A 27,639-nucleotide genomic window follows, 5' to 3' on the forward strand; every position below is an offset into this window, starting at 1 on the left:
CCTTTTCAGGGTTCCTTTTACAAACCTTCCACAATTTTCTGTACTCTTATTAGTTTGTCCCTTATTTTTTCATCTAGAAACAACTGGCTCTAGGACAAAGCATTCTTTCCCCTTAACAAAATATATTTTCATTCCTTATGCCTTCTTTTGCATACATTTCATTTTCCTTACATACGGAAATGTTTCCCTTATTATCTTTAGTAACTTTAACTACATATTACAATTTTAACCCTTAAAAACCTTAATATTTAGAAAAAACCAACAAGCAGCAAGTAATTGTGAACTTTTTGTCATACCAGCATTTCCTGGTTGGAATATTCCATAACCTAGAAACATCCATTTTCTCATAGCATAATTTCTTCCCTCAATGTGGTTTAAGATGTGTCTAATAAATCCAAATTAGTTCCCTTTTGTAAGGAGACAGAGGTAGGTAAATTTAGACCTGTTTAGCAACTAATGTTCCAGTGTTTTATCTTATTTGAAATAACCTGGATATTCAGTGCATTCCCATCATTTAACTTAACTTAGCAAAACTCAAGTTACCAAAAATCTGGAAAAACTATTTTAGAGAGACATACGCAAAGCATAATTATTCCTAAAAGAGTTCACCTGAAAACTCTTATCTCATTTACCTTTATTTTGTAATTTATGAAAATCATACCAAGTTAAATTTTTTCTTGCTGACAAACTATATAACAGAAATAACATGAATTTATTGATCTTCGGTAAGCCTAGGTACAATAAAAGACATGTCTATTGATACTTCCTAGATCATGTGAACCTGAAATTCATTCTGGCCAGTTTCTTTTATTACATATATAAATTTATTTGTTTTTATTTTTGGCTGTGTTGGGTCTTCATTTCTGTGCGAGGGCTTTCTCTAGTTGCGGCAAGCGGGGGCCGCTCTTCATCGCATTGCGCGGGCCTCTCACTGTCGCGGCCTCTTGTTGCGGAGCACAGGCTCCAGACGCGCAGGCTCAGTAGTTGTGGCTCACGGGCCCAGTTGCTCCGCGGCATGTGGGATCTTCCCAGACGGCTCGAACCCGTGTCCCCAGCATTGGCAGGCAGATTCTCAACCACTGTGCCACCAGGGAAGCCCCCAGTTTCTTTTATATTTAGAAATATTTAGTTTATAAGCACTTACTTTTAAGTCAATTAAGTAGAACTCTTTTATAAGTTTAATTTTGGTAATGTTTTCCAGAGGTAGAGACATCTCATATATATAATGTACACACATACATATAAACAGACAAAGTCAGAGATCTCACAGCTTCACTTTAAAAAGTTAGTTAAGAATCAGGTATTAAAATATAAACTTACTAGTTTATAAATAACAGTTGGAATAAGTTAAATTTGCTGAGATGAGTAGGGCTTCACTATTTGTGGAAAAGACTTAAGATTTGTATTTGTCCTTGATAAACTGTTAAGGAGGCTATGAATTAGATTTTGGGTGAGGGAGCCTTTCCAGAGACTTGAGCTTAAAAAGTCCTACCTCCCCCACTCGGTGGCCTTTTTCTTCTAGGTTTCAGGTTTTACCAGACTGAGCTAATTTGACTCACTTTCAAGTCACTGTGGGCTGTATTTATATTTCTAATTTGTAGAGATTTACAAGACAAAGACAGTTGCTTTTAATTCTCTGAAGAACTGGTCTTCTGCCAAAATGATATTAAAGATTGATTTGCCCAACTATATTTTCTTTAATTTGCTTTTTTTTTAAATATCAGAAGATTTCCAACCAAACTGAAAATTGAGTTCTATGTTCTAGAACTTTAGGGTTCAATTTATCTTGCTTTCAAAGGCTTGCATAAGGCATTTAACAAAGACCCCCTTTCTGATTGCATAGGTTAGACCCAGAGCAAAATCTTTATTCTTCTTATTAGCCCCTGAATATTAGCTCCCAGTCTTGTACCATATTGAGGAAAGAAGATGAATATTTCTAGAGTTTATGGAATATTCCAATTAGGAAATGCTGATATGACAAACAGTTCACAATTTTACTTGCTGCTTGTTGGTTTTCACTAGAGTTTAAGGTATTTAAGTGTTCCTTTTACTGTGTGGGTTCAGGTAACCCTACTGGTTTCTGTTAGTACGTTTAATTAATATTGTCTGAAGGGCAGATTTATATGCCCTGTCCAGGCAGGGGAAGCATTCCGCAATGAAACATGTCTATCTCACAATATAATTAGGCAAAAGAGATGTAACCATCTTATATAAGATCTATTTAAATATATCAAATTTTATAAACTTTATCTCAGTTCTGTCAACTTTTGTACCTTTAACTTCAGTTTGTATTAGGACACTATCAACATACCTTCGTCTTATAAGGAGTCCAGAAACTTTTCTTTTTATCCCAACCATTTAATCTGTTTTTATATAAAAGGCTTTGGGATTCCCAATGAGATGTTGAGGCAAAGGACTCAGGGCCCTTTGTTGATTTTTTTTAAGTTGATTAATTGGCCCAAGCAATTGTTGGTCAGTTATCTCAGTGCAATTTTACCCCGGACTCGTTTGGAGCCCTTTAATGTTGGGGACCAATAGGGGGATGCCTTTGACCCATCCAATCTTAGGTAGTGTTGTATCAGAACCTTTTGTTTTAATCCCATTGACATCCATTTTATTTATTCTATTTTAAAATAACCATGTAAAATTTTCTTTATCCATTTGGGACAATGCCCTTTAAAATTTCTACCTTTTTTTTGAAGAAGTCTCTAGACTTTCTCTTCAGTTTTTTTTCTTACTTCCCTGTTAATCAACCTAATTAACATGAATTATCCTAGTGTGTTTGTTAGCATCTGTAAGACCCATGAAGGGAAAGCAGAGTGCATAAATAAAGCTTCCCAAGCCATGTTTTCTTTTCGTTTGTTTGGGTTAAATTAAAGGAGTTCTCAGTTTAATCATTTTATCTTTTTCTACCTTCTGATTTGATTTTTTCATAGGTACCAGTAGAACTGTTTATAATGAAAGCTCTAAAAATTTACCAGTTTAGAAGTTTCTCAAATTTAAAAGATACATCATCTGGCCATTAACGAGATATATCTTAATAGGGACTCAAACCAATAAAATGCAAGAGGCATGCCCACAAGACAGTGTGAAGGAAGCCACTTAAACAAAATCCAGAAAATTTACTCCCCAAAATAGTAAAAGACCTTTGTTGTACAGGCTGATACAAGGAAGGTTAAGACGGCAGAAAGCCCCCTGGAAGTTGGCACAGTCAGAGAGAAGATTGCTCAGAATCCCAGTTTGTTCAGTGGGCTGCGAAATGTACACCATATGTGTACTTTATGGATGGCAGAGACCAAGTTCTCAACACACACACACACACACACACACACACACACACAATGCTGAAGAAGATTGGGTAGAACATTTACCTCTCAAAGACACGGCAAATTCCCACTAAAACGGCTTTTTCTTTACGGTCAGAATTCTCAAAATATGTTTTATCAAGCTGGATTTCTCTAACTTAACTGCATATGCAATAAAAGAGCCCCCATCTTAGTCATTTTCAGGGCAAGATTTCCTTTAATCCCCAATTAAAGTACTTGTAAATGTAAGTTTTGTATGTACATAAACATGGTAATTTGTCACTCCTTTTGTTTTGAAAGTTTTATTCCCTGTTCTGAGGTCAGTTTGTTGAGATAAAGTAGCTAGTGACAATCCTGTGGTGGGCCAGGGTGCTGTTTGTGAGCTTAACTCCTCTAGGTTTTACCCTGGAGCTGTTTTAGCTCTCTTACGTGTCTCAGTTTTTCCCTTCAGTATCCTGAGACCACTGTGGGTGCTCAGATCATGGAGTGACCAACTCTTATGCATATCCCCTGCAGAGCAAATCTTTAATTAAAGTGAGTGGGTTTCCCTGTAGGGGCAGCTGCATATTATGAGGGCTTGCCTCCACCACTCCCACAAGCGTCTTAGTTGCCTGAAAAAGCCGTTGCCACCTGGGAGGAGATGTTCCTTTTTTGGAGCAGAAAGCTCTCATGAGATACCTCACTTTTATTACAATAAACGGTTAAAGTAGCCAATTCAAGGAAAAACGACAAGCCAGTCTTCTACCTAATTTACGCACTCCAACCTTACTCAGTGTCTTTCAGCTGAGCAAAGTCTTCCCAGTGTCTTTCAACTGAGGTTAACCTGCTCAGTGTCTAAACTGAGCAGAAATCTCCCCAGTATCTTTCAACTGAGGGTAAACCAGGTACCTCTTCTTGAAACAAAGTTTCAAAGATAACTTGCTCCTCCAAAGAAGAGACTTAGGAGATTCGAGAACCAGGAGAGAGACTCACCCAAATTTGTCTGGACTCTCCAAGGAGGCAGACAGGCCCAAGTGGCCTCAGCTGGTACCAAGTCTCCAGATCCTCATAGAGTTCAGGCAAAGGACAGAAGTCTACTCTGGGTCACTTTGTTAGTCGCCCAAATGGTCGACTGAAAAAAATTGCACAACCTAAAAGTTGAGAATTATGTTTTATTCGGCAGACTTTCTGAGACCTTAAGCCCGGGAAACAGCCTCTCAGATAGCTTTGAGGGACTGTTTTGAAGAGGTAAGGGAGGAGCCAGGATATATAGGATTTTTTGCAGACAAACAAAAACTAGGTAGTCAGAACATCAAAAGATTACAGTTAATTAAAGAAAACCAGACACCTCAAGTTAATGAATTTAACACTTTTATGTGTATCGGAAGATGTAAGCATCTGGGCTTATTGAAATTGTTCCTTTGATATGCACCTTAACTGCCCTGTTTTTCTCCATCCTGTATCCCCTCAGAGTGTACCATTGGGGGTGGCTGCGGAGGCTGATAGCTTGATGGCAGGCAGCCTGTTTATCTTGATCCTGAGTTCCCCTCAGGATGCACCATCAGGGGTGGCTTCAGTGGCTGATGGCTGCAGCATTCTTTGGCAGGTGACATGACATTCTTTGTCCACAGAGGGAAAGTACATACTGATGATGAAAATATTTTGAAGCATTTTAAGGAGATACAAATGCATTGTCAATATTTATTTTGTATTTGTTTCTTTACATTTTATAATCTTGAGATTATCAAAATTATGTTTCTTTTATGTGAAGGTTGATATTGTTGACCCACCTTTACCAAAGTACAGAACTAGAAAAAGTTTGCTGAGAAAAGTTTTATCATTTTAGGAAATAAATTTAACAGCAAGTTTTCATTTAATGCTACAATAAAGAATGCTTTCAAAAGAGTTTCCATAGTAACACTTGAAATACCTCTGTAATGTTGTAAATGGTTTTGGTAGTTCTACAAAGATAATTATGTATGAGATGATAGGGAGAATATTAAGTTTATAAATAAAATCTACAGAATTGGAATTAAACCCAATAACAGAGTTCTAGATTGTCTAGACACATTAAAGATTCTTCATAAATCTTAGGTTATTTTTGTCCAAATACTCGTATGTCCTGTAACACCTTGTAGTTAATTTATTCATCATATTGTGAAATGCATCTTACTTAGAGGGGTTTTTTCCCCTCTGGAAAGCTAAATATTTTAATCACTGATTCTCCTTATGGTTCTTGGCCCCTTGGAAGAGTTAACAGTTGGTCATAACTATTTACCTCATTTTAAAACTCATTTTGTATTAACTAAGATATATATATATATATATGTATGCATGTGTATGTGTGCACACACACACATAATCTTTGCAGATACCAGTCTAATTGAAAATACTGTCTTTGAATCTGTATCAAGCTGAAAAATGTTTTAAAACTTCTTTAAAAATAACCATATTTGGGCTTCCCTGGTGGTGCAGTGGTTGAGAGTCCCCCTGCCGATGCAGGGGACATGGGTTCATGCCCTGGTCCGGGAAGATCCCACATGCTGCGGAGCGGCTAGGCCCGTGAGCCATGGCCACTGAGCCTGCGCGTCAGGAGCCCGTGCTCCGCAACAGGAGAGACCACAACAGTGAGAGGCCCGCGTACCGCAAAAAACAAAAACAAACAAAAAAAAATTTTGAATAAAAATATGTGCCGAGAAAAAACTAGTTTTCTTTTTGAATTGGAAAATGGAGCTTATGCTTTCTTTGAGGAAATTTGTACTGAGAAGTTTAAGATAATTATGATTGTATTTTTGGTTTGTTTTGGAAATATATTTTACTATTCTGAGGCAAATGGATAGTTTTATTACAGAAATAGATTGTAGGAATGGATTCGTGGTCACTTCTTGACAGTTTTTCACTTTTGCACAAGAACTGTGCAGGGTGGGTGGGAGGAGAACAAGTCATCACTTCTTGCCATGTTTCCCTCTCAATCAAAATAACTCTCCCTTAAGGGGCACCTGCCTACATTGTTGGTGGAATGTAAATTGGTGCAGCCACTATGGAAAACAGTATGGAGGTTCCTCAAAAAACTAGAGTTGCCTGTCATATGATCCAGCAATCCCACTCCTGGGCATATATCCAAACAAAATTATAACTAAAAAAGATACATGCACCCCTATCTTCATAGCAGCACTATTCACAATAGTCAAGACATGGAAACCTAAATATCCATTGACAGATAAATGAATAAAGATGTGGTATATATATTGATACAATGGAATGCTGCTCAGTCATTAAAAACAAAAACAAAATAGTGAACAAAATAATGCCATTTGCAACAACATGGGTGGAACTAGAGATTATCATACTAAGTGAAGTAAGTCAGAAAGAGAAAGATACCATATGGTATCACTTATATGTGGAATCTAAAATATGACCCAAGTGAACCTATCTGTGAAACAGACTCACAGATATAGAGAACAGACTTATAGTCTGACTTGTGGTCTGGAGAGGGATGGAATAGGAGTTTGGAATTAGCAGATGCAAACTACTATATATGGAATGGATAAACAACAAGGTCCTACTGTATAGCACAGGGAACTATATTCAATATCTTGTGATAAGCCGTAATGGAAAAGAATATAAAAAAGTATATATATGTATAACTGAATCACTTTGCTGTGCAGCAGAAATTAACACAACATTGTAAATCAACTATACTTCAGTTTTTTAAAAAAACTTGTCCCTTTATCTAATTTTATGCAAAAGAGATTATTCAAATATTGAATTAAAAAGCAAAGAGGAATTCTTTACTGAAGAAAAAAGTCTTCTATTACTGTTCGAAAAATGTTGCTCTCAAACATAAATTGTCATAGTGCAGAAGATGTGATTAGTGTTAGGTCTTTGAGAATCATGTTTTTATTAGAGAATATAAAAGACTAAAAGACTTTTAATGAAATGATGTGAAATCACAGAGTAGAGGTGCCAGTATACTAAGCAATAAAATAATCTGCTCTGAATATATTTTTCATCTTATTTAATTAAGGTTATTTGAAGATAACATACTCATTCTCTGATACTGATAATTCCTTTGGTTTCTTTTTCTAATTCTGGCATAACATGAAATAAAATTATAAACCGATCATTAGAAACTTAAAATGGCATATCAGTTGACAGTGATCATAACATTTAAATTTGTAGATGTCAAGTAATTTCTGTGTTTTTTCATCCAGTGGAGCATGTTGAAGGATGAAAAGAGACAGGCTTCATTTCATGAAATTAACATTTATTGTGCATTACGTAAGTCATAGTGCTAAATACTGAGAACATAGTTCCTGTACACATGGAACTTAAAATTTGTGTGCCAGGGGCTTCCCTGGTGGCGCAGTGGTTGGGAGTCCACCTGCTGATGCAGGGGACACGGGTTCGTGTCCCGGTCCAGGAAGATCCCATATGCTGTGAAGCGGCTGGACCCGTGAGCCATGGCCACTGAGCCTGCGCCTCCAGAGCCTGTGCTCCGCAACAGGAGAGGCCACAATAGTGAGAGGCCCGTGTACCACAAAAAAAAAAAAAAAAAAAAATTGTGTGCCAGTTTTTAAGAATTAATAAACTACTTTTATCCTGTTTTTTTCTAGCCTAATTCTGGTGAACTGGATCCTTTATATGTAGTGGAAGTACTTCTGCGCTGTAGCAAAGAGAGCTTGAAAAATTCAGCTACTGAGGCTGCAAAACCAGCTAAGTCTGATGAGAAAGGAGAGATGCAGGTTTGTACTTTATTTTTCATTTTCAGATTTCAGATATTTTGTACATTATTTATAATCACTAGCTTTCCTATATGTGATTATAATGAACATACTGTCATGATTTCCTAATTGGAAGTTTTCAAGGTATGTGAAAGCCATCTAACACCAGTAGGATGGTTAATCTCATCAAATTATGGCAAGGTAATTAGTGACAAAGTGAAAGATAAAGAGAATTTAATCATTTAAATTTTCACATGAAGCTGGGATTTACCTGAGCTAAAAAAGATGTTTTATCATTATTTTACGATTGTATCATTTTATACTTTATTCCATCCATATTGTTTATTACATTTCTGTGAAAATAATGATTGAAAATAATGAGCCAGTGTTTTGATAGGAAACTTAGGTAGAACTTTTTCATTAATTTACATGTGCTTTTAATTAAATGCAAAACATTCAGCTTGCCACATGAGATACACATATTACTTAAATGGCTCCTATTTTATTTCATTTTAAAATAATTAATATAGAATAACTGTAGGTAAGCCTTACTGTGGAGAGTCCAAGTATCTATTTGAAGAGTAATATACTGAAATTTTTTTTTAAACACTGCTTTAAGTGTATGTTGTATTGGCTAGGTCTTTTAGGAAATGTCATTGTTAATGATACTTGTCATAACAGGCTTTGGTTTGTGGGAAAGTTGAAGTTGGAATAGCAAATATGTGGCATGCATCGCAACATTCTCCTTCTCTCATGGCAGATATTAATAATGTCATGGGCCCCTTTTTTCCCATATACAGGGAAAAAGCAGTCAACAGAAACTGTCACTGAGGAAGTCCAGCTACTGCACTTAATAGAGTTTAAATCAGCTATTTTTAAATATGTTCAAAGTATTTAAAATTTTAAAAATCTGGTTTTAATTTGTAACAGTACACGTTTTTTTGTTTTTCTTTTTGTTGTTGTTGTTTTGCGGTACGCGGGCCTCTCACTATTGTGGCCTCTCCCATTGCGGAGCACAGGCTCCGGATGCGCAGGCTCATTGGCCATGGTTCACAGGCCCAGCCGCCCCGCGGCATGTGGGATCTTCCCGAACCGGGGCACAAACCCTTGTCTCCCGCATCGTCAGGCGGACTCCCAACCACCGCGCCACCAGGGAAGCCCAGCCTCTTACTATTTTTAACAGATGCCCCTAGGGAAAAGGTTGTTTGCACCGGGCAAGCCCTGGGTCAGGTCAAATAATGACCTCCTTGTGAATGAATAGAGTCTTCTAGGGGACCACCAAACAGGTGAAATACTGACAGTTCTCTGGGAATGGCCTTTTGAAGTCATTTCAACCCTGTTCTGTCCCTTCCTGTGGCTGCCAGACTGATACTCAGTGATTGCAGGCTCTTGGTTTTCAAGACTACTGTGGAGCTGAGTGGGAGAGGGAGTAAAGTAAGTTAAAACACCGCAAAGCATCCAATTCTTTGGTTTAGGTTTTTTTTTAATTAAACGCTCCTTGGATTGGTGCAAGCCTTTGTTTAATTTCCAGAGTTATGAAGAAGTTGATTTTGACAATTGCCTGTATTCCCAATGCTTCTGTGGGGAAGAGGATTTTTGGAGGTCTTTGCCTCCACCATTTTCACTGGCATTCTTCTGGATAAACTTAGAGAAAGCATCTATTACATTCAATAGATTATTACATTAGTCAGCTTTTAAATTAGATCAAGACACAAATTTAATTTTTGTAAATCTAAAATTTAATAAAAATCACATTGGTTTGAATAATTTTGTCTGCCTTGACTTGATTAAAATTCAGTTGGTTCAAAAAACATCATTCTGATTTAGATGAAAAATTCAAAAATCATATTGTGTTTTAGCTAACAGTCTTAATTGAAGAGATGACATTGGTCAAAATTTAGTTAGAGTGTATTGACTTAAAGAATGTATTGACTTAAAATGTACTGACTTCTGATATTATTTACCTTATCGTTTGCTTATCTTAAAAGGGTAAATTGATTTATGACAAACTTGCAAAGAAAAAGGTCTAAGAATAAAAATACTCCTTACTGTTGGTATTCTCACGCTTTTCTAATAATTGCCCTCGTGATTATTTGGATTTATATAGACCGATGTTGCATCATGATAAGCCTGAATTCTAAGTTCTTTTATAAAGGTTATTAGGTTTAGAAAGTTGAATCAACTGCACAATGCAAATATTATAGCATGTTTTTAAATCCTTGTGAGTGTAGACATTTATAATTTCATGGCAACTATTCATTTGTTTTTTAAACATTTAAGTTCTTATTTACAGAACTTAAGTCTTAGGATCTCCCTTTCTTGTACTTACGGAGACATTTGTAGGAGGGCCTTTATAGTTTCTTTCCTGTCATTAGTGTGAGACTTAGTTGACCATTTCTCAGATGGAACTTATTATAGGAAGCAGCATTAGAAATTGGGTAGTTTCTGTCTTCCTTCTGAATCAGGTCTTCACAGATAGTGTTTATTCTGTTTTCAAGGAAATACTTCTGCATAATGCAACTTGTGCATAATTCAGCTGCAAGTACATAAAGCATACACTTCTTCTCTAAAGTCAAGTGAATTATTTTTAATTTTTCTGCCATTTTGGATTGTGTACATGTACCTCAGTACAGAAAAATAGTGTATTTCTCCCTCTGGGTGTTGGCTACCTGGTACATCATTGACAGTTTTTCACGTCATGAGTCTTCTCTTTCCAGCCAGCCCATGTATCTAGGATTTGTATAGATCACAAATTGGCGGCTCAAAAGCCAATTCAGTCCACATAATGTCTTCTTTAAAAGTGAATTTGACAGTTTGAGAATAAAAATAATGATAGTAAAAGATTATAATCAAGTGAAAATAAAATAAGAACCCACAAGCTTATATACTCAGAATAGATACTGTAGAAGGAATGGAGATGTTAGAAGAGTCAACGTTAGACAACTACCATAAGTAATTTTTGACTCAGGCAAGAATAATCCATGGATGTTAAAACTAGTGAGTTAATGAAGGACTTCTTTGATGGCGCAGTAATTAAGAATCCGCCTGCCATTGCAGGGACATGGGTTTGAGCCCTGGTCCGGGAAAATCCCACATGCTGTGGAGCAACTAAGCCCATGCGCCACAACTACTGAGCCTGCGAGCCACAAATACTGAGCCCACAAACTACTGAAGCCTGCATGCCTAGAGCCCATGCTCTACAACAAGAGAAGCCACCACAATGAGAAGCCCATGCGCCACAAGAGAAAGCCCCACACGCAGCAACGAAGACCCAATGCAGCCATTAATTAATTAATTAATTTTAAAAATGTTTAAAAAAAAGTTTAATGAAGAATGGGATACTTACAAAGTCTATAAAGAATCTCCCTATAAATTTCTTATAAATTTTAAAAATAAATTTATTTATTTATTTATATTATTTTTGGCTGCGTAGGGTCTTTGGTGCTGTGCGTGTGGGTTTCTCTAGTTGTGACGAGCCGGGGCTACTCTTTGTTGTGGTGTGTGGGCTTCTCATTGTCATGGCTTCTCTTGTTGCGGAGCATGGGCTCTAGGCGCACAGGCTTCAGTAGTTGTGGCATGTGGGCTCAGTAGTTGTGGCTTTCAGGCTCAGCAGTTGTGACACATGGGCTTAGTTGCTCCGCAGCATGTGGGATCTTCCCAGGCCAGGGCTCGAACCCGTGTCCCTTGCATTGGCAGGCAGATTCTTTTTTTTTTTCTTTTTGCGGTATGCGGGCCTCTCACTGTTGTGGCCTCTCCCATTGCGGAGCACAGGTTCCGGACGCACAGGCTCAGCGGCCATGGCTCACGGGCCCAGCCACTCTGCGGCACGTGGGATCTTCCCGGACCGGGGCATGAACCCATATCTTCTGCATCGGCAGGCGGACTCCCAACCACTGTGCCACCAGGGAAGCCCCAGTTTCTTATAAATTTATCTCCCTATAAATTTATTGTGAAAGGGAGAGTAGTAACTTATAGTAGAAAATGCTAGCAGATGTTACTTTAATCAAGTAATCAAAGTTACTATCACCAATCTAGTAATGTTGACCAATGGACTGAGACCAACAAAGAAAAAAATCACTTGTGCCAAAAATGCATAACCTGAGTCTGATGATTCTTCATGATTACACAAACCTAAACTGAGGATCGTTCTACAAAATAACTGGCCTATAGTATTCAAAAATGTCAATGTCTTGAGAGTCACAGAAGAACTGAGGAACTGTTCCAGATTAAAGAACAAAGAAATATTACAGCTAGGTGCAATGCATGATCCTAGTTTTGCTCCATAGAGTGGTGGGGGAGAAGGGAGGGCAAAAGACATTATTGGGAAAGTAGATGAAATTTTAATATGGACTGTCGATTAGATAATATCAGTGTATCTACATTAATTTCCCTCTTTTAATACTTGTACTGTGGTTGTATGGGTGTGTTTGTTTGTGTATATGTATATACGTAAATATATAAAGAGGATATTGTAGCACATGGGGCAAAATACAAATAATTGGTGAATCTGAATAAAGGTATATGGGAGCTTTTTATCCTATTCTTGCAATTTTTCTGTAAATTTGAAATTATATGAAATGTTAATACCATAAAAGAACAAAAAAAGGTGGAGAGTATTCTAGATTAAAGAAGACTAAGAGACCTGACAACTAAATGTAGTAAATGATCCTTGGCTGGATCCTGAATCCAAAAGTAGTAGTAGTAGTAGTATCCTGGCTCCAAACGTAATAGTAGTAGTGGTGGTGGTGGTGATAGTCGTAGTAGTAGTGGTAGTAGTCTATAAAGGACATTATTGGATCAGTTGGGGAGATTTTAATATGGACTATGTATTAGATGATGTATTATTGTTAAATTTCTGTGATCTCATAATATTGTGGCTATGCAGGAGAAGGTGCTTGTTCTTAAAAGATACACGTTTAGTTGGGTCCCATTGGTTTATTTTTGCTTTTATTTCTTTTGTCTTGGGAGACTGATCTAAAAAAAACATTGCTACAATTTGTCAGAATGTTTTGCCTATGTTCTCTTCTAGGAGTTTTATGGTGTCATGTCTTATATTCAAGTCTTTAAACCCTTTTGAGTTTATTGTTGTATATGGTGTAAGGAGTGTTGTTATTTCATTGATTTAATTGCAGTCATCCAGCTTTCCCAACACCACTTGCTGAAGAAACTGTCTTTTCTCTATTGTATATTCTTACCTCCTTTGACATAAATTAATTGACCATAGGTATGTTGGTTTATTTCTGGGCTCTCTGTTCTGTTCCATTGTTTATCCTCATTTTTTAAATGGGGAGACTGAAGCTTAAAACTCTAGGTGACTTGATCAAGGTCACACAACTAACTGAAGACTGAATTCAAACCCAGGCAGTCTTGACTCCAGAACCCACATTCAGCCACTATACCATTTTGTTTAGTAAAACACAGTGAATATATTTGTTATCAGCAAGTGAATGACAGTTGTTTTTCCAGTGGTGATCAGTGTAAAGGTAAGGAGACCAATAAGCTGACAAAGTTGGATCTGTGAAAATGTTAACCTCTCCTCAGTTTATAGAGTCTGAATTTAAAGGGAGCAAATTTAAAGAAAGCAAATGGCATTTTTGATGGTGAGGGAAGGGTATTATTGTCAGGAGAAAGCATGGAAGAAAGTTTGAAGATAGATTTTCTTCAAGATTATGTCTAATGGAGTATACTGTTTTCTATGCTTGAAATACCTCTTTTCAGCTCTTCATTCTGGCCCATCCAGAGATTACATGAGTCTTGCGTGGCCAGCTAAACCTAAATAGACCTAAATAGGAGTCTTTCCTTCCTCTGTAGTGTGATAGTACTTTTAGGTATTCAAAAAGTAGCAAGTACTGAGGGTGCAAAAATGAATAAAATATGGATTCTATGTTAAGGGAATCACTTATTTTTATGTACCATTTGTTTGCCTGTTACTTAAAGGTTTGAATTTGTTTTTACTTTTTAAATATAGTTTCTACTAAGATATAAGCTTCCACAATGATTACTATCTACTTCTTATACCTGTCACATACTGTAAATGCAGTTTCCTTTTAAGAATAAAAAGGTAAATTTAAGAAATGGCAGAATTTGAACACGTTCAATTTTAGTTGTAACATATATATATATAACTTTTCTGTTGGTAGGTTGTTCCAGTTTTGGTGCATCTCCTGTCCGCTATCAGCAGTGTTAGGCTTTACATTCCTAAAGACCTTCGACCACTGGACAATAGACAGAGTGTTTTAAAATCAATACAGGTATACATGTTAATTTTATAAATTAAATATAAATTTTATGTAAATATAAATAAGGTTTATAACAAGGCAACTGATTTGCTGTTAAATATATTGCTTTCTTTCAGAAAACCTATAAACACTACCAATAGTGGCAGTTATTTTTAACAAAGATAGTGGCAGCAGATCTATATGTAGACTGTCCTCTCTTTGAATCTAGCAACAAAGTCAGGCTAAAGGAGGGCTCACGGAGGAAAACATGGCCACTATTTTGTGTTAAATATGTTTTGCTTTATTCGTTATGAATGAAAATAACTATAGAGTGTATTTTAAGGTTTTATGTATAGGGCTTCCGTGTTGGCGCAGTGGTTGAGAGTCCACCTGCTGATGCAGGGGACACGGGTTCGTGCCCCGGTCCGGGAGGATCCCACACGCCGCGGAGCGGCTGGGCCCGTGAGCCATGGCCGTTGAGCCTGCGCATCTGGAGCCTGTGCTCCGCAACGGGAGAGGCCGCAACAGTGAGAGGCCCATGTAACGCAAAAAAAAAAAAGTTTTATGTATAAAATCATGTGCCAGGACTTTTAACTACTTTATAGTATAGTTAATACATGGATGAAATAGTCTTATTTTCAATAGGAAAAGTTAAGATTTTATAGAAAATTTTATTTTCCGGTAGGAAAATAAAAGGGCACTTCGTTAGTTGGTTAGTCAATAAATATTTGAAAAGGATTTACTATATAGTGAAGGCTATGTACTAAAATCTGAGAAAGCAGGATGCTTTCAGTGTACAGTAGGAATTTTTAAGCTGTGGTCCATGGGTGGACTTCTTGAAATGAATAATTCTCTTGGCAGTTTTATAAAAAGTTTTTATGGGTAACTCCTCCCCCCCAACTTTGTTTTTATTTCTAACTGGCCAAATCCTATCTTACCTTTAAGCCCTATCCAGGACCCTGAAAGTCTCCCAGTGGGGTACCAGCCTATAGTGACCTATCTCTTCCCTGAACTCACATGTTCATTATATTTAATAGTCAAATCATGTTACAAAAAAATTTAGTGATGGGAATCTGGACCCTTTGAAAGTTTATATCTTTCAGCTCAGTCGTGCCCTCCCTAGGAATCAGCCTCAAAGAAGTAATCAGAATATTGAAAAACATTTACACTTGAGATGTTCAGTACAGGATTATTTATAATGGCAAGAAGTTACAACCACCTAAATATACAATGATGGGCTTTATCAATAAATTGTGCTGCATCCATAACTATTAAACTTTAAATATTAGAATTATTAATAAATTGTAATACATGTCTATACATAGAAAAAACATAAAAGGAAGTATTTAGTCTTAACTAATTTTGTATGTAAGATGAAAAATGAATTTTAAATATTTTGTTTCAGGAAGTTCAGAAACGTTTTCCTGATGGTGTTCCCTTATTAGATCCTATTGATGACATGGGCATTCAAGATCAAGGACTGAAAAAAGTCATCCAGAAAGTAGAGGCTTTTGAGCATCGAATGTATTCTCATCCACTTCACAATGATCCAAATCTGGAAACTGTGTATACGCTTTGTGAAAAAAAAGCACAGGTATGGCAGAAACTCTTTTATCATAGAATTCTAAGCATTTCACTATATAAGTGAGTATATATTTTTCATTTTCTTTTCCTATTGGTTTCATCAGCTAAAACAGGAAAATGTCTAGCTATCTTTTAAGTAAACTATCAACTCTTACCAGTAAAAAAAAAGTTGATCACTTTGAGATGTCATTCACATAACATAGCATTCACCCTTTTAATGCATAGAATTCAGTGGTTTTTAGTATATTCACAGATATCTGCAACTATAACCACTATCTAATTCTAGAACATTCTCATCACCCCAAAAAGAAACCACATACCAATTAGCAGTTACTCCCCCTTTCCCTACCCTCCAGCCGCTGGCAACTACAAACCTCCTTTCTGCCTCTATGGATTTGCCTATTCTGGAGATTTCATATTAAAAAAATCGTACAATATGTGGCCTCTGTGTTTGCCTTCTTCCACTTAGCTAATATCTTCAAGATTCATCCATGATGTAGCAGAATTTGTATTTTATTCTTTTTTATGGCCGAAAAATATTCCATTGTATATATATACCACATTCTGTTTAACCACTCATCAATTGATGAATATTTGGAGTTTTTCAACTTTTTGGCTATTATGAATAATCCTACTATGAACATTTATGTACACATTTTTGTGTGGACATATCTTTTCATTTCCCCTGGATGGAATTGGCGTAGAATTGCAGGTCAGTGAGTAACTCTGTGTTTAACTCTGTGTTTAACTTTTTGAGAAATTGCCAAACTGTGTTCCAAAGTGGCTGCACCATTTTACATTCTCACCAGCAATATATTAAAGTTCCAGTTTCTCCACATCTTCACTAATATTTGTTTCGTCTGTATTTTTAATTATAGCCATCCTAGTGGTATGAGGTAGCAGTTCACCTTTTTAGGCTAACTAGCTATATTCTCTAACCAGTAAAAGCATTCTTACAGCCATTCTGAATAATGAATTTAGAAAAAGCTTTTTGAAATGAATACATTTCTTTCCACTATCCACTTCTCTTCAACTAGAATCTTTTGTATATACAAATGTCGCTTCCTCCTTGAAGTTTATAACTCCTTGCTATTATGCTTTTTCAGCTTTTATCACATGCTACTTTTATTATGTTTGTCTTCCTGTCTGACAAACTAGATTTTAAGCTCCTTAGACTCAGGTGTTTCATTTAAGCTTATTTGTACTCTTCCATATTTCCCATAATGATCTATTTTTATAAAGTAGATGCCTAGTATTTATTGAATAAATAATATAAGTAGAAACTTCTTGGCTTAATAATGTGTTCAGTTCATAGTTTTACAGCACTGCCCCTTTCTAGCTTTTTGTGAACTAGCATGATGTGGCCCTGTGCCATGTTGGGCACAGCAGGTGTGTTCTCAGTGAACATGTAGCACACCATGCTGTGGCCCACCATGAAGGTTTCTTCTCAAGATGAGGAAACTGAGACACAAAAAGCTTGAGTATACTCAGTTGTCATCCTGGCCTCATCTATCACCGGGACCATTGCAGCAGCTCCCTCCCTGCTTCCAGTTACTCCGTACCTGACCACCAGAATCATCCTTAACAGTTTCAACACAGGAACAGAAAGACTTGAGTTTGGTTGAGTGATGACTGGAAGGTATCCACAGAGAAGGTGGTTTGAAGCCACAGAGAAAGGCATTATCTGAGCCACTCAAATATAACAAAAAGGCCCTAGTGTCTGGTTGAAAGACAGGCTAAATAAACTTGTTATGAAGACTGCAATACATGGAAAAAATGCTTATGCAGGAACATTAAATTTAAAAAGTAGGACCTAAAATCGTTGTGGACTATGATTACAATTTAGCAAAAGTAAAAACGCACACCAGAAAAGACTGAAAGGGAAACCTTAAGTGGTTGTGTTTGGGCAGTGAGATTATAGTAGGTAATCCTACTCCCACCCACCGCCCATTGTCTGTAATGTGCTTGTATTGCGTTTCTTTTTTTTTTTTTTTGCAGTACATGGGCCTCTCACTGTTGTGGCCTCTCCCGTTGCAGAGCACAGGCTCCGGACGCGCAGGCTCAGCGGCCATGGCTCATGGGCCCAGCCACTCCACGGCATGTGGGATCTTCCCCGACCGGGGCACGAACCCGTGTCCCCTGCATTGGCAGGCGGACTCTCAACCACTGTGCCACCAGGGAAGCCCCTTGTATTGCATTTCTTAATGAAAGAAAACTACAAAGAGTTAACAACTTAGGGGAAAAAAACAAGTCTTTTTTTTGTTAATGACCTCCTGACCTCCTAGTGACTGCAGGATAAATTTGACATTCCTTAGCCCTGCCTAGGAAGCCTTCAAAATCTGACCCCTCAACTGTCAACATTTTAAGTGCTCATACCCTCTGATTCAGCTTTCCAGTCCTCTCGGAATGAAACTACAAAGTGAGGCAGTACAAGGATGTTCTTGTAGCATTGTTTGAAAAAGCAAATGAATGTAAACAACCTCAGTGTTCATCAGTAGAAAATTAGATACATGAATTATGCATATCCACACAGTGGGTATCAACATGGCCATTTTTAAAAAATGAGGTAAATTTATATGTACTTTTTGGAAAAGAAGTCCTAATTGTATTGAGTGGAAAAGGAAGCTGACCTCACTTCTGTGGGAAAAGCCCCTGTACCTATGTATTTATTCATTTACAGGCATGGATATCTGTGTTCTTTTAAAGTATGTAGAAAAAGATATAGAACAGCATTATCCAGTAGAAATATAATACAAGCCACTTATGTAATTTTAAATTCTTTAGTAGCCACTTTAAAAAAATAGTGAAGGGCTTCCCTGGTGGCGCAGTGGTTGAGAGTCCGCCTGCCGATGTAGGGGACACGGGTTTGTGCCCTGGTCCGGGAAGATCCCACATGCCACAGAGCGGCTGGGCCCGTGAGCCATGGGCACTGAGCCTGCGCTTCCGGAGCCTGTGCTCTGCAACGGGAGAGGCCACAACAGTGAGAGGCCCACATACTGCAAAAAAAAAAAAAAGTGAAAAGAAACAGGTGAAATTAATTTTAATAAGATTTTTATTTAGCTCAATATGTCCAAAATACATTTCAACATGTAATCAATATAAAAATTACTATGATAAAAATCTTAAATAGTAGACTGTCTTCTACCAACCTTTAAGCTTTATATGCCTCTGGGTATTTAGCACAGTCTTCTATGCTAATATGGGCACATCTTCAATTAAAGAAATTTTAGAAGACAAATTTTTTTTTTCTGATAGGCCTGATAGATCATGCTAGGTAGTATAAAGTTGTCTAACATATAAAGCATTCCTTCTTATCCTCCTAGCATTATGACAATATATCTGTTCATAGCAATGTAAATAATTGCTAGGAGTTTAGATTCTAGAGTCTGATAGTCTGGGTTTGAATCCCATCTTTTATCACTCACTAGCTCTGTGATCTTGACCAGTATCTTGATCTTGGTAATCTCTGTCTGCCTCAATTTTCTCATCTGTAAAATGCACATTTAATATTAGTTACCTACTTTATATGATTGCTGTAAGAATTAAATGAAATAATGTAAAGCACTTGAAGAAACAGGATTTATAGTTAGCTGTCAATAAATATCAGTTACTGACCTCCATCATTGCCTTCAACATTTCTACTCCTTAGTTGAAGCTTAATAAATCATCTTCAAAATTCCAAAGTCTTTGAATTTCTACTTCTCAATCCCTAAACTTTTCTGTCCATGTTTTTCTGAACTTCAAACGTCCACTTCAGGATCACAGTGTTTTCTTGCTCTTGTGCTGTCATCCTCTGTCACAGTCGAAAAGTATGTAATATTTTCTGATTAATAGAATTTTAAAACTCATCTACCCTATAGGATGACCTCAAAATAACATTTTCCTTTTAAGCATTCATCTCTGTCTATAGAATAAAGACCTCTTCTCTTTGCTAAATCCACTTCCAGCTTAGGCAGATTTGTTATACAATTTGAGGGCAAAGAGAAGGAACACTTTTCAGGGCATCATAAGGGAATAAGTAGTTGAGAGATAAGATTCATATATTCTCATCTTTCTTTCCTTATTCTCTGAGTTACCCCCTGATTCCCTAAGGATGAAAAGCTGGAGTTGATGTCATAGCTACTTCAGATACATCATTCCTCTTGTGTAATATCCTGGGACAGTAAGAAACTCCTGTGTTCTCCACGTCCCCCAGCCCCCAATATAATATTTTTTGTTTCATTTCATGACTAAACATCATATCATTTTGTTTACCTTATTATTGAACTTCTTTTGTACTTTTATATGCCTTAGATTGCAATAGACATTAAATCCGCAAAGCGAGAACTAAAGAAAGCAAGAACTGTCCTACAAATGGATGAGCTCAAATGTCGCAAACGTGTTTTAAGGAGGTTGGGATTTGCTACGTCTTCTGATGTCATAGAGATGAAAGGACGAGTGGCTTGTGAAATAAGCAGGTAAAACCTGGTTGTTCTAGAAAACTGATTCTAAAATGGGATACTGTTTTATAAATGAAGGCTATTAATCTTTTGGAATAAGAGCTGTATTAAAATTATAAAGTTGTACAGTGCCTTCCATATTAAAATACAGGTTCTGATCATGAAGTTGAGAAATTAGAAAGGGAGAATAAAAATCTTTTGAATCCTACTAATTAACACAGACACCATTAGTACTTCCATGTTTCCTTTTTCTTTATTTTAATGCACTGTGGACTTTTTACATAATTGTAACCTTAGTTTATATATGGTTTTTGTATACTTTTAATTATTTTTACAATTATGAACATTTTCCCACCTTGAAACTTAATCTAATAATCATTATCCTTTTTTATGTAAAGTTTTGGTCTAACAGTAGGGTATTAGAGTATAGCATATTATAGGCCACAGCTTGAAATTGGATATAAACTTTTGTAAATTGGATATAAGCTGTTGTCTATTTTGGTAATCTTTTACCACATTACAAATGACCTTAAAACTAAATGACTTAAAACAGAAGTCATTTCATTCTCTCCGATTGTTTCTGTGGGTCCGAAATGCTGGAAGGGCTCTTTAAGTTGTTCTGGCTCAGGGTCCCACTTGACTGCCATCATCTTGAAGATACTTATTTTGCCATAGTCATGACCATTATTCTTGATGAGTCCATAAAGGACATCTTGAAACAGTTTCTATGTTCTCACCAAGGCCCTAATGGATGGGGCCAAAGAATTACAAGCCTTGTAGATGGTTTTGGATATTCCTGATGAAGACTTATTCATATTGTTCTTATTGATCATCTGGTTCAGATATGAATTCAGATATCAGCAGGGGCCAAGATTCTGTGGCAAACAGGACAGTTCTAGGCCGCCAAAAGGGGGCAGCGACTACCCAGCCCCAATTAATTATTACAGAATAATATGATATCAGAGTATTCAACTTAGAAAAGTCAGAAATCCAGATTTTTTTTTTTGGTGAAATCTCTTGATTTTTAAATGTTCACATACTAATTCAAAATTATTTTTTTAAGTCCCTGTGCAAGCTAAATAAAATGTTTCTTCATGTTAGATTTGGCCTACAGGCTTGTCGTTTTCCTTTAAGCTGTGATAAAATTAAGCCTTCCTACTCTGTACTTAAAGAAACCTAGGCACTATAAGGCTAATAATTTACCCAGGATTAAATTTAGACTATAACACCAATCTACTGATTTGAATGCCAAAATTAATGTTATTAGAATTATTTCTTTGTGATGTTATGTAGTATTGATATTTAATAGTTAATATAGAAATTAATTTCTATTAGATATCTGCAGCTAGTTTTAGTCTTAGAAGAAAGAATATTTAGAGAGATAGTGATAACAATATCACATATCAAAGTACATTACCTTTCCCCCAAAATTTGCCTCTCCCTCTGGTCTGTCTTGCTGAATACGACCCAGCCACTAAAGGCAAAAACTGGGGAGTTGTCCTAGATTCCTCCTCTTCCTTCTAGCTGTCTTCTCACATCTTCATGATTGTTTTCTCCTACCTCTGTGCTGTTTTAACTATTCCCACTGACTAAGGTGCATCCTGTTTATAAGTCTCTACAACCCATCCTTTATACTCTTTCTTTCAGAATAGTCTTTCCAAACCATAAATCCTACCATGTCATTGTTTGGTAAAAGTCTCTCAGTGATTCTGTATTGCTTTCAGAATAAATTCCATAATTTAGTGTATTCTCGCCTTTCCCTTTCTATCCTGTCTGTTGCCACATTCCACACATGGTGTTTCTTTTATTTAACATGACCTTTTCCTTGCTCCCTGTTCCTGCATAATTTTTTTTAAAGATCCTCTGAAACTTGCTTTGAGTTTCTTCAGTTTGATTTTAGGCTCCTCAACTTTTTTTGCATAATTGCCTATATAAATCTCTATTAAATTGCTGTCCTGTGATTATTATCTTTCTTATCTGCCTCCTGCATTAGACTATAGAAGTAGTCTTGCCTTATTTGTATTTTTGTCGTTTTGTCTTGACTTAACTCTCAGTTTACCATTAGGAACCCATGTTTAGTTTTTGACTTTATTTTTGAGTAGTTATTACTGTTTATAAATATTGATAGTTCATTACCTTATTTTTTTTTTAGAAATCTTATGAAAAATAGGAAATATGCCCTTTTTTCCTTTTCTTTTTTTTTTTTAAGAGTAACACCCTTATAGTTACTGGATGGATCCATTAAACCCTTTTATAAATGTAAGATACTCTATGGAACCTTGATTATAGAATTCTAGAGACACCATCACTGTAGTCTTTTTCCAGCTTTCATTGAACACAGTTGAGAATTCAGAATTTTTCATTTGTCATCCACATGGCAAACAGAAAAAGATGTTTTTGCAATTATTACACAAATCAGAAAATTAACACAAAGAGACAAAAAGCACTCGAGGCAGAGTGATGATGGTGAAATTGGTCATGTAAGCAAAATCTCAGACCCTAGGTAAATTCTCACACTCAAGAGTCAGTGAGTGAATAATATATTTCTAAGAACAAGAAGAAAAAATTAAGATTTTTATAACTTTACTCTCCTTTCTGATCAACATAAAGGACTTAGTTATGTAATGTTTTGTGATAAGAACTTGGGCCATCCCATTTTGCTAAAAAGGACTTGTGACTTTATCTTTCATCTTTTGTATTTGTGGCTAAATTTTCCTTGATACAATTCTTAGTTGGTCAAATACTGAAGATAGTTGTAAATACAAGGAAATTGATAAAAAACAGATGATGAAGAGATGAAAATAATTATAATCTTCATAATATAAATCTATTATTTTTATAATATAAAAATAAACAAATGGGACCTAATTAAGCTTAAAAAAGCTTTTGAATAGCGAAGGAAACCATAAGCAAAATGAAAAGACAACCCACAGAATGGGAGAAGATATTTGCAAACAATTCGACCAACAAGGGATTAATCTCCAAAATACACAAACAGCTCAATAACAGAAAAAACAAACAACCCAGTCAAATGGGCAGAAGATCTAAATAGACTTTTCTCCAAGGAATACATACAGATGGCCAAAAAGTACATCAATAGATGCTCAACATTACTAATTATTAGAGGAATGCAAATCAAAACTACAATGAGGTATCACCTCTCACTGGCCAGAGTGGCCATCGTCAAAAAGTCTACAAAAAATAAATGCTGGAGAGTGTGTAGAAAAAAGGGAACCCTCTTACACTGTTGCTGGGAATGTAAATTGGTACAGCCACTATGGAGAACAGTATGGAGGTTCCTTAAACTAAAGATAGAGGGACTTTCCTGGTGCTACAGTGGTAAAGAATGCAGGGGATGTGGGTTCAGTCCTGGTCAGGGAACTAAGATCCCACATGCTGCGGGGCAACTAAGCCCAAGGGCCACAACTACTGAGCTTGTGCACCTCAACTAGAGAGCCTGCGTGCTGCAAACTACAGAGCCCATGTGGTCTGGAACCTGCATGCCACAACTACAGAGCCCACGCGCCCTGGAGCATGCACAACACAACTAGAGGGAGAAAAGCCACACGCCACAAGTAGAAGCCCACATGCTGCAACGAAGACCCGATGCAGCCAAAAATAAATAAAATAAATAATAAAATAAATCTTAAAAAAAAACTAAAGATAGAGCTACCATATGATTCAGCAGTCTCACTCCTGGGCATATATCATACTCTGAAAAGATACAGGCACCCCAGTGTTCATTGCAGCACTATTTACAATAGCCAAGACATGGAATCAGCCTAAATATCCATCTACAGATGAATGGATAAAGAAGATAAGGTACATATATACAGTGGAATATTACTTGGCCGTAAAAAAAGAATGAAATAATGCCATTTGCAGCAACATGAATGGACCTAGAGATTATCATACTAAGTGAACTAAGACAGAGGAGGACAAATACCATATGATATCTCTTACACCATGTGGAATCTAAAACATGATACAGATGAACTTATTTACAAAACTGAAACAGACTCACAGACTTTGAAAACAAACTTATGGTTACCAAAAGGGAAAGGTGGGCTGGGGGGCAAGGGCAGATAAATTAGGAGGTTGGGATTAACATATAGACACTACTAAAGATAAAATAGATGATCAACAAGGACCTACTGTATAACACAGGGAACTCTACTCAATACTCTAATAACCTATATGTAAAAAGAATCTGAAAAAGAATAGATATATGTATTGATATATGTATAACTAAATTACTTTGCTGTACCCTTGAAAATAACACAACTTTGTAAATCAATGATACTCCAATATAAAATAAAATTTTTTTAAAAATCTGAATGTGAAAATAAAATTATGGAGCAAAGAAGATAACCTTTCTCTCTTCAGTGAAATTACGATTTGTCATAGTCTTTTAAAATACTGTGTTTAGGGCTTCCCTGGTGGTGTAGTGGTTGAGAGTCCTCCTGCCAACAGGGGACATGGGTTCGTGCCTCGGTCCGGGAAGATCACACATGCCGTGGAGTGGCTGGGCCCATCAGCCATGGCCGCTGAGCCTGTGCATCCGGAGCCTGTGCTCCGCAACGGGAGAGGCCACAACAGTGAGAGGCCCACATACCGAAAAAAAAAAAAAAAAAAAAAGTAAAATACTGTATTTAGATGATGCAAAAGAAGAACCAAAAGTAAGGGTAAGCTAGAACCTAAAAGAGATGTATTTAAAATCTGGAGTCAGTAATATGTTTTGACAATGCAAGTGCAAGAAGAAACAGAAGTAATGATAAGCTAGTACCTATTATAGATATGTTTGAAATCAGAAATTGTATTTACTAGATGGATATACTCCGGATTCATAGATAACAGTCTTAATGAGCAGCAATTTATAACATTTTCAGCACTAGGAAACTGTGAATAAAATGTGTCTGCTATGGGTACATTCTAATTAAGATTTCTATAAAGTTGTTTTTCATTGTCTGTTTTTTAAATTATTTGTAAAATAATTGAGTTGAAAACCATTTAAAAGGTCCTTGAACCTAGGTAATAAATGCTAATGACTAATTTTTCTGGTATTCTGAAAGTTAAGAAATGATTCTTTATTTCAATGAATATCTGCATTTTGGTATTTGCTAGAATGGGCTCTTTATAAGAAACACCCATTTCACGTTTATTATTCATACATTGGTAAATATAAAGACCTGCCATTTCCTTAGTTAAATAAATCTTTGTCACTTCTCACTGACTAGTCCTTATGTTCAAATAACGTATTTTATTTAAAACTATATCTTAAGGATGTGTGGGTACATATGCGTGTTTTTATATTCTGACATTTGGAGTTTACTCTTTTTTGTTTGTTTGTTTATGGCGGTATAGTGCTGATGAACTCCTTCTAACTGAGATGATGTTTAATGGCCTTTTCAATGACCTATCAGCAGAACAGGCAACGGCACTACTAAGCTGCTTTGTGTTTCAAGAGAATGTGAGTTAATAGTTTAGCACATCTTATTTGTTGATTTACATGTCTTATAATTTAATATTATTATGGATTTTTTAATTTTTAAAATATGCCTGCATGTTTACATATTATAGGTAATGTTATTAGAAATCAATGTAACTATAACCCAAATTTAGTAAGAGAAATAATTAAATGTATATTATCAGAAAAGAAAGTAAACTAGAATTTTATTTATAGACAATCATCATTAATCAGATTCCAAGTTAAAAATTTGCTCTATAACCCAGTGCATTATTTGAAGGTCTAGCTTAGTCAGACAGTCTAGAAGGAAAAAGAAAAGGTAAAATTAGGCAAAACTAGTAAAAATGAAAAGGGAGTGAGGTTGAATTAACATTCCTCTTCTCAATTTTGGAGAATAACTGTGAGGCAGCTGATTGTACTAGAGGCTGAAGTCTTAGTTTTCATTGGCAGGATTTGAGATAATGGCCATACGATTCTCATCACTGGCTTGGCAGTAACTTTTTCATGCGAGTAGTTAGTTGACTTTCACCAGCTCTTAAGAAATCAAAAAATGAAATGCTGGATGGACCAGAAGGACACTATCATCGTTTACTTTATTGCAAAAGCCAGTATGATTTATTTTAAAAGTAAAATGCATGTTTCACATTTCAAATTCAAAACTTTATTCATTGTTTATAAAATCGGCAAAATAAGAGTAAGACAAGCACATTTACCTTCTAAAAATAATGTTGCTACTATATAAATTTTTAGAGAACCTTTTACCATATACACTTAGTTTAACTTTTAAAAAAGTAAATTGTGTAAGACAAATTTGTTTTGCAGTTCTGCTGTCGATCTGTTTATCCATTAACTATTTCCTTATTTATTAATCAGATCAAATACATAACTTATTGGAGTAGGTAGGTATTTTCTCTCAGCTCTCTGATTACAGATCAGAATTACAACTGCAGTGGCAATGATAACAAATAGGACAGTAATCCAAAAATGATTTATGCTCTCGTAAGAATGCCTGCTGTGCACCCATGAAGTAATTTAATTTGCATGTGAGGAATGCATTCCTTTACAAAATATTATGTTTGGCTGTTGTTTTCCTTAGGTTCAAAATTTTATTACATTAATTTCCAAGATAATTTATTAGAATGTTTGTCCAGTTTTCTTTGAACAGATATAAGGTTTAGAAATTATTTGGAGATTGGTGATCTTCTGCCTGTGTCAGACTTTGTCTTGTGGCTAATTTCTTATACTGTGCTTTTTTTTAATGTGGCAGTAAAAAAATCCTGTCTTCTGAGAGGCCATGTATGTTACCTCTTCATGGGAGTTGGGCCTAGCCAAAACACAACTCTTAAATCTTGGGGCAAGATGTCACTAAATGTAGTTGAGATTTGTTCAGTGAAGCCCCGCTGTGTTATATGTAGTGTCATCAATTCTTGTGGTGTGGTGCCTTTCAACATCAAAATGGGTAATTGTACTGAAAGTACCATGGAATTCTGTTGATACTTTAAAAGTATGTTTTCTAGCCAGAAAGGAAGGTAAATATAGTAAGATAGTTGTCATAAATGCTGATACCTTCTGTTTTAAAGCTGCTTGTTTCTAATACCATGCCCCCTTATTTTTTGTATCATTAGAAGTAATTTAAAGATTACACAGTATTTACAATATAAATATTAAGTATCTTACAAATATTTATTAAGCACCCACTATGTGCAATGCAGATACCTAGACACTAGAAAGACAGCAGAAACTTTTGCTTTCATGATACTTTCATGTATGCTAGTTGATGAAGATAAACAATAAAGAAATGAAATACACACATTATGACAAAAGGTGATGAGGGTTTTGGAGAAAAGTGAAGCAGAGGAGGCAGATAGAAATTGTTGCGAGGGCTGGGGTTACTGTTTTAAGTAAGGTGATTAGAAGAGGCCT

At 36.1% G+C, this 27,639-nt stretch overlaps 1 protein-coding gene across 1 annotated transcript in view; it reads left to right on the forward strand.

Moving 5' to 3' along the window:
* The window catches only part of MTREX (Mtr4 exosome RNA helicase), a 135,034-nt gene that overhangs the window by 91,714 nt on the left and 15,681 nt on the right, over window positions 1-27,639 (forward strand). The window contains exons 19-23 of the mRNA XM_065873971.1: window positions 7,901-8,029; window positions 14,149-14,259; window positions 15,632-15,820; window positions 20,104-20,267; window positions 25,614-25,719. Coding sequence (XP_065730043.1) covers window positions 7,901-8,029; window positions 14,149-14,259; window positions 15,632-15,820; window positions 20,104-20,267; window positions 25,614-25,719 — 699 coding nt within the window. The remainder of the gene's footprint in view (window positions 1-7,900; window positions 8,030-14,148; window positions 14,260-15,631; window positions 15,821-20,103; window positions 20,268-25,613; window positions 25,720-27,639) is intronic.

The sequence above is a fragment of the Phocoena phocoena genome, chromosome 3 (assembly GCF_963924675.1).
Source record: "Phocoena phocoena chromosome 3, mPhoPho1.1, whole genome shotgun sequence".
NCBI lineage: Eukaryota > Metazoa > Chordata > Mammalia > Artiodactyla > Phocoenidae > Phocoena > Phocoena phocoena.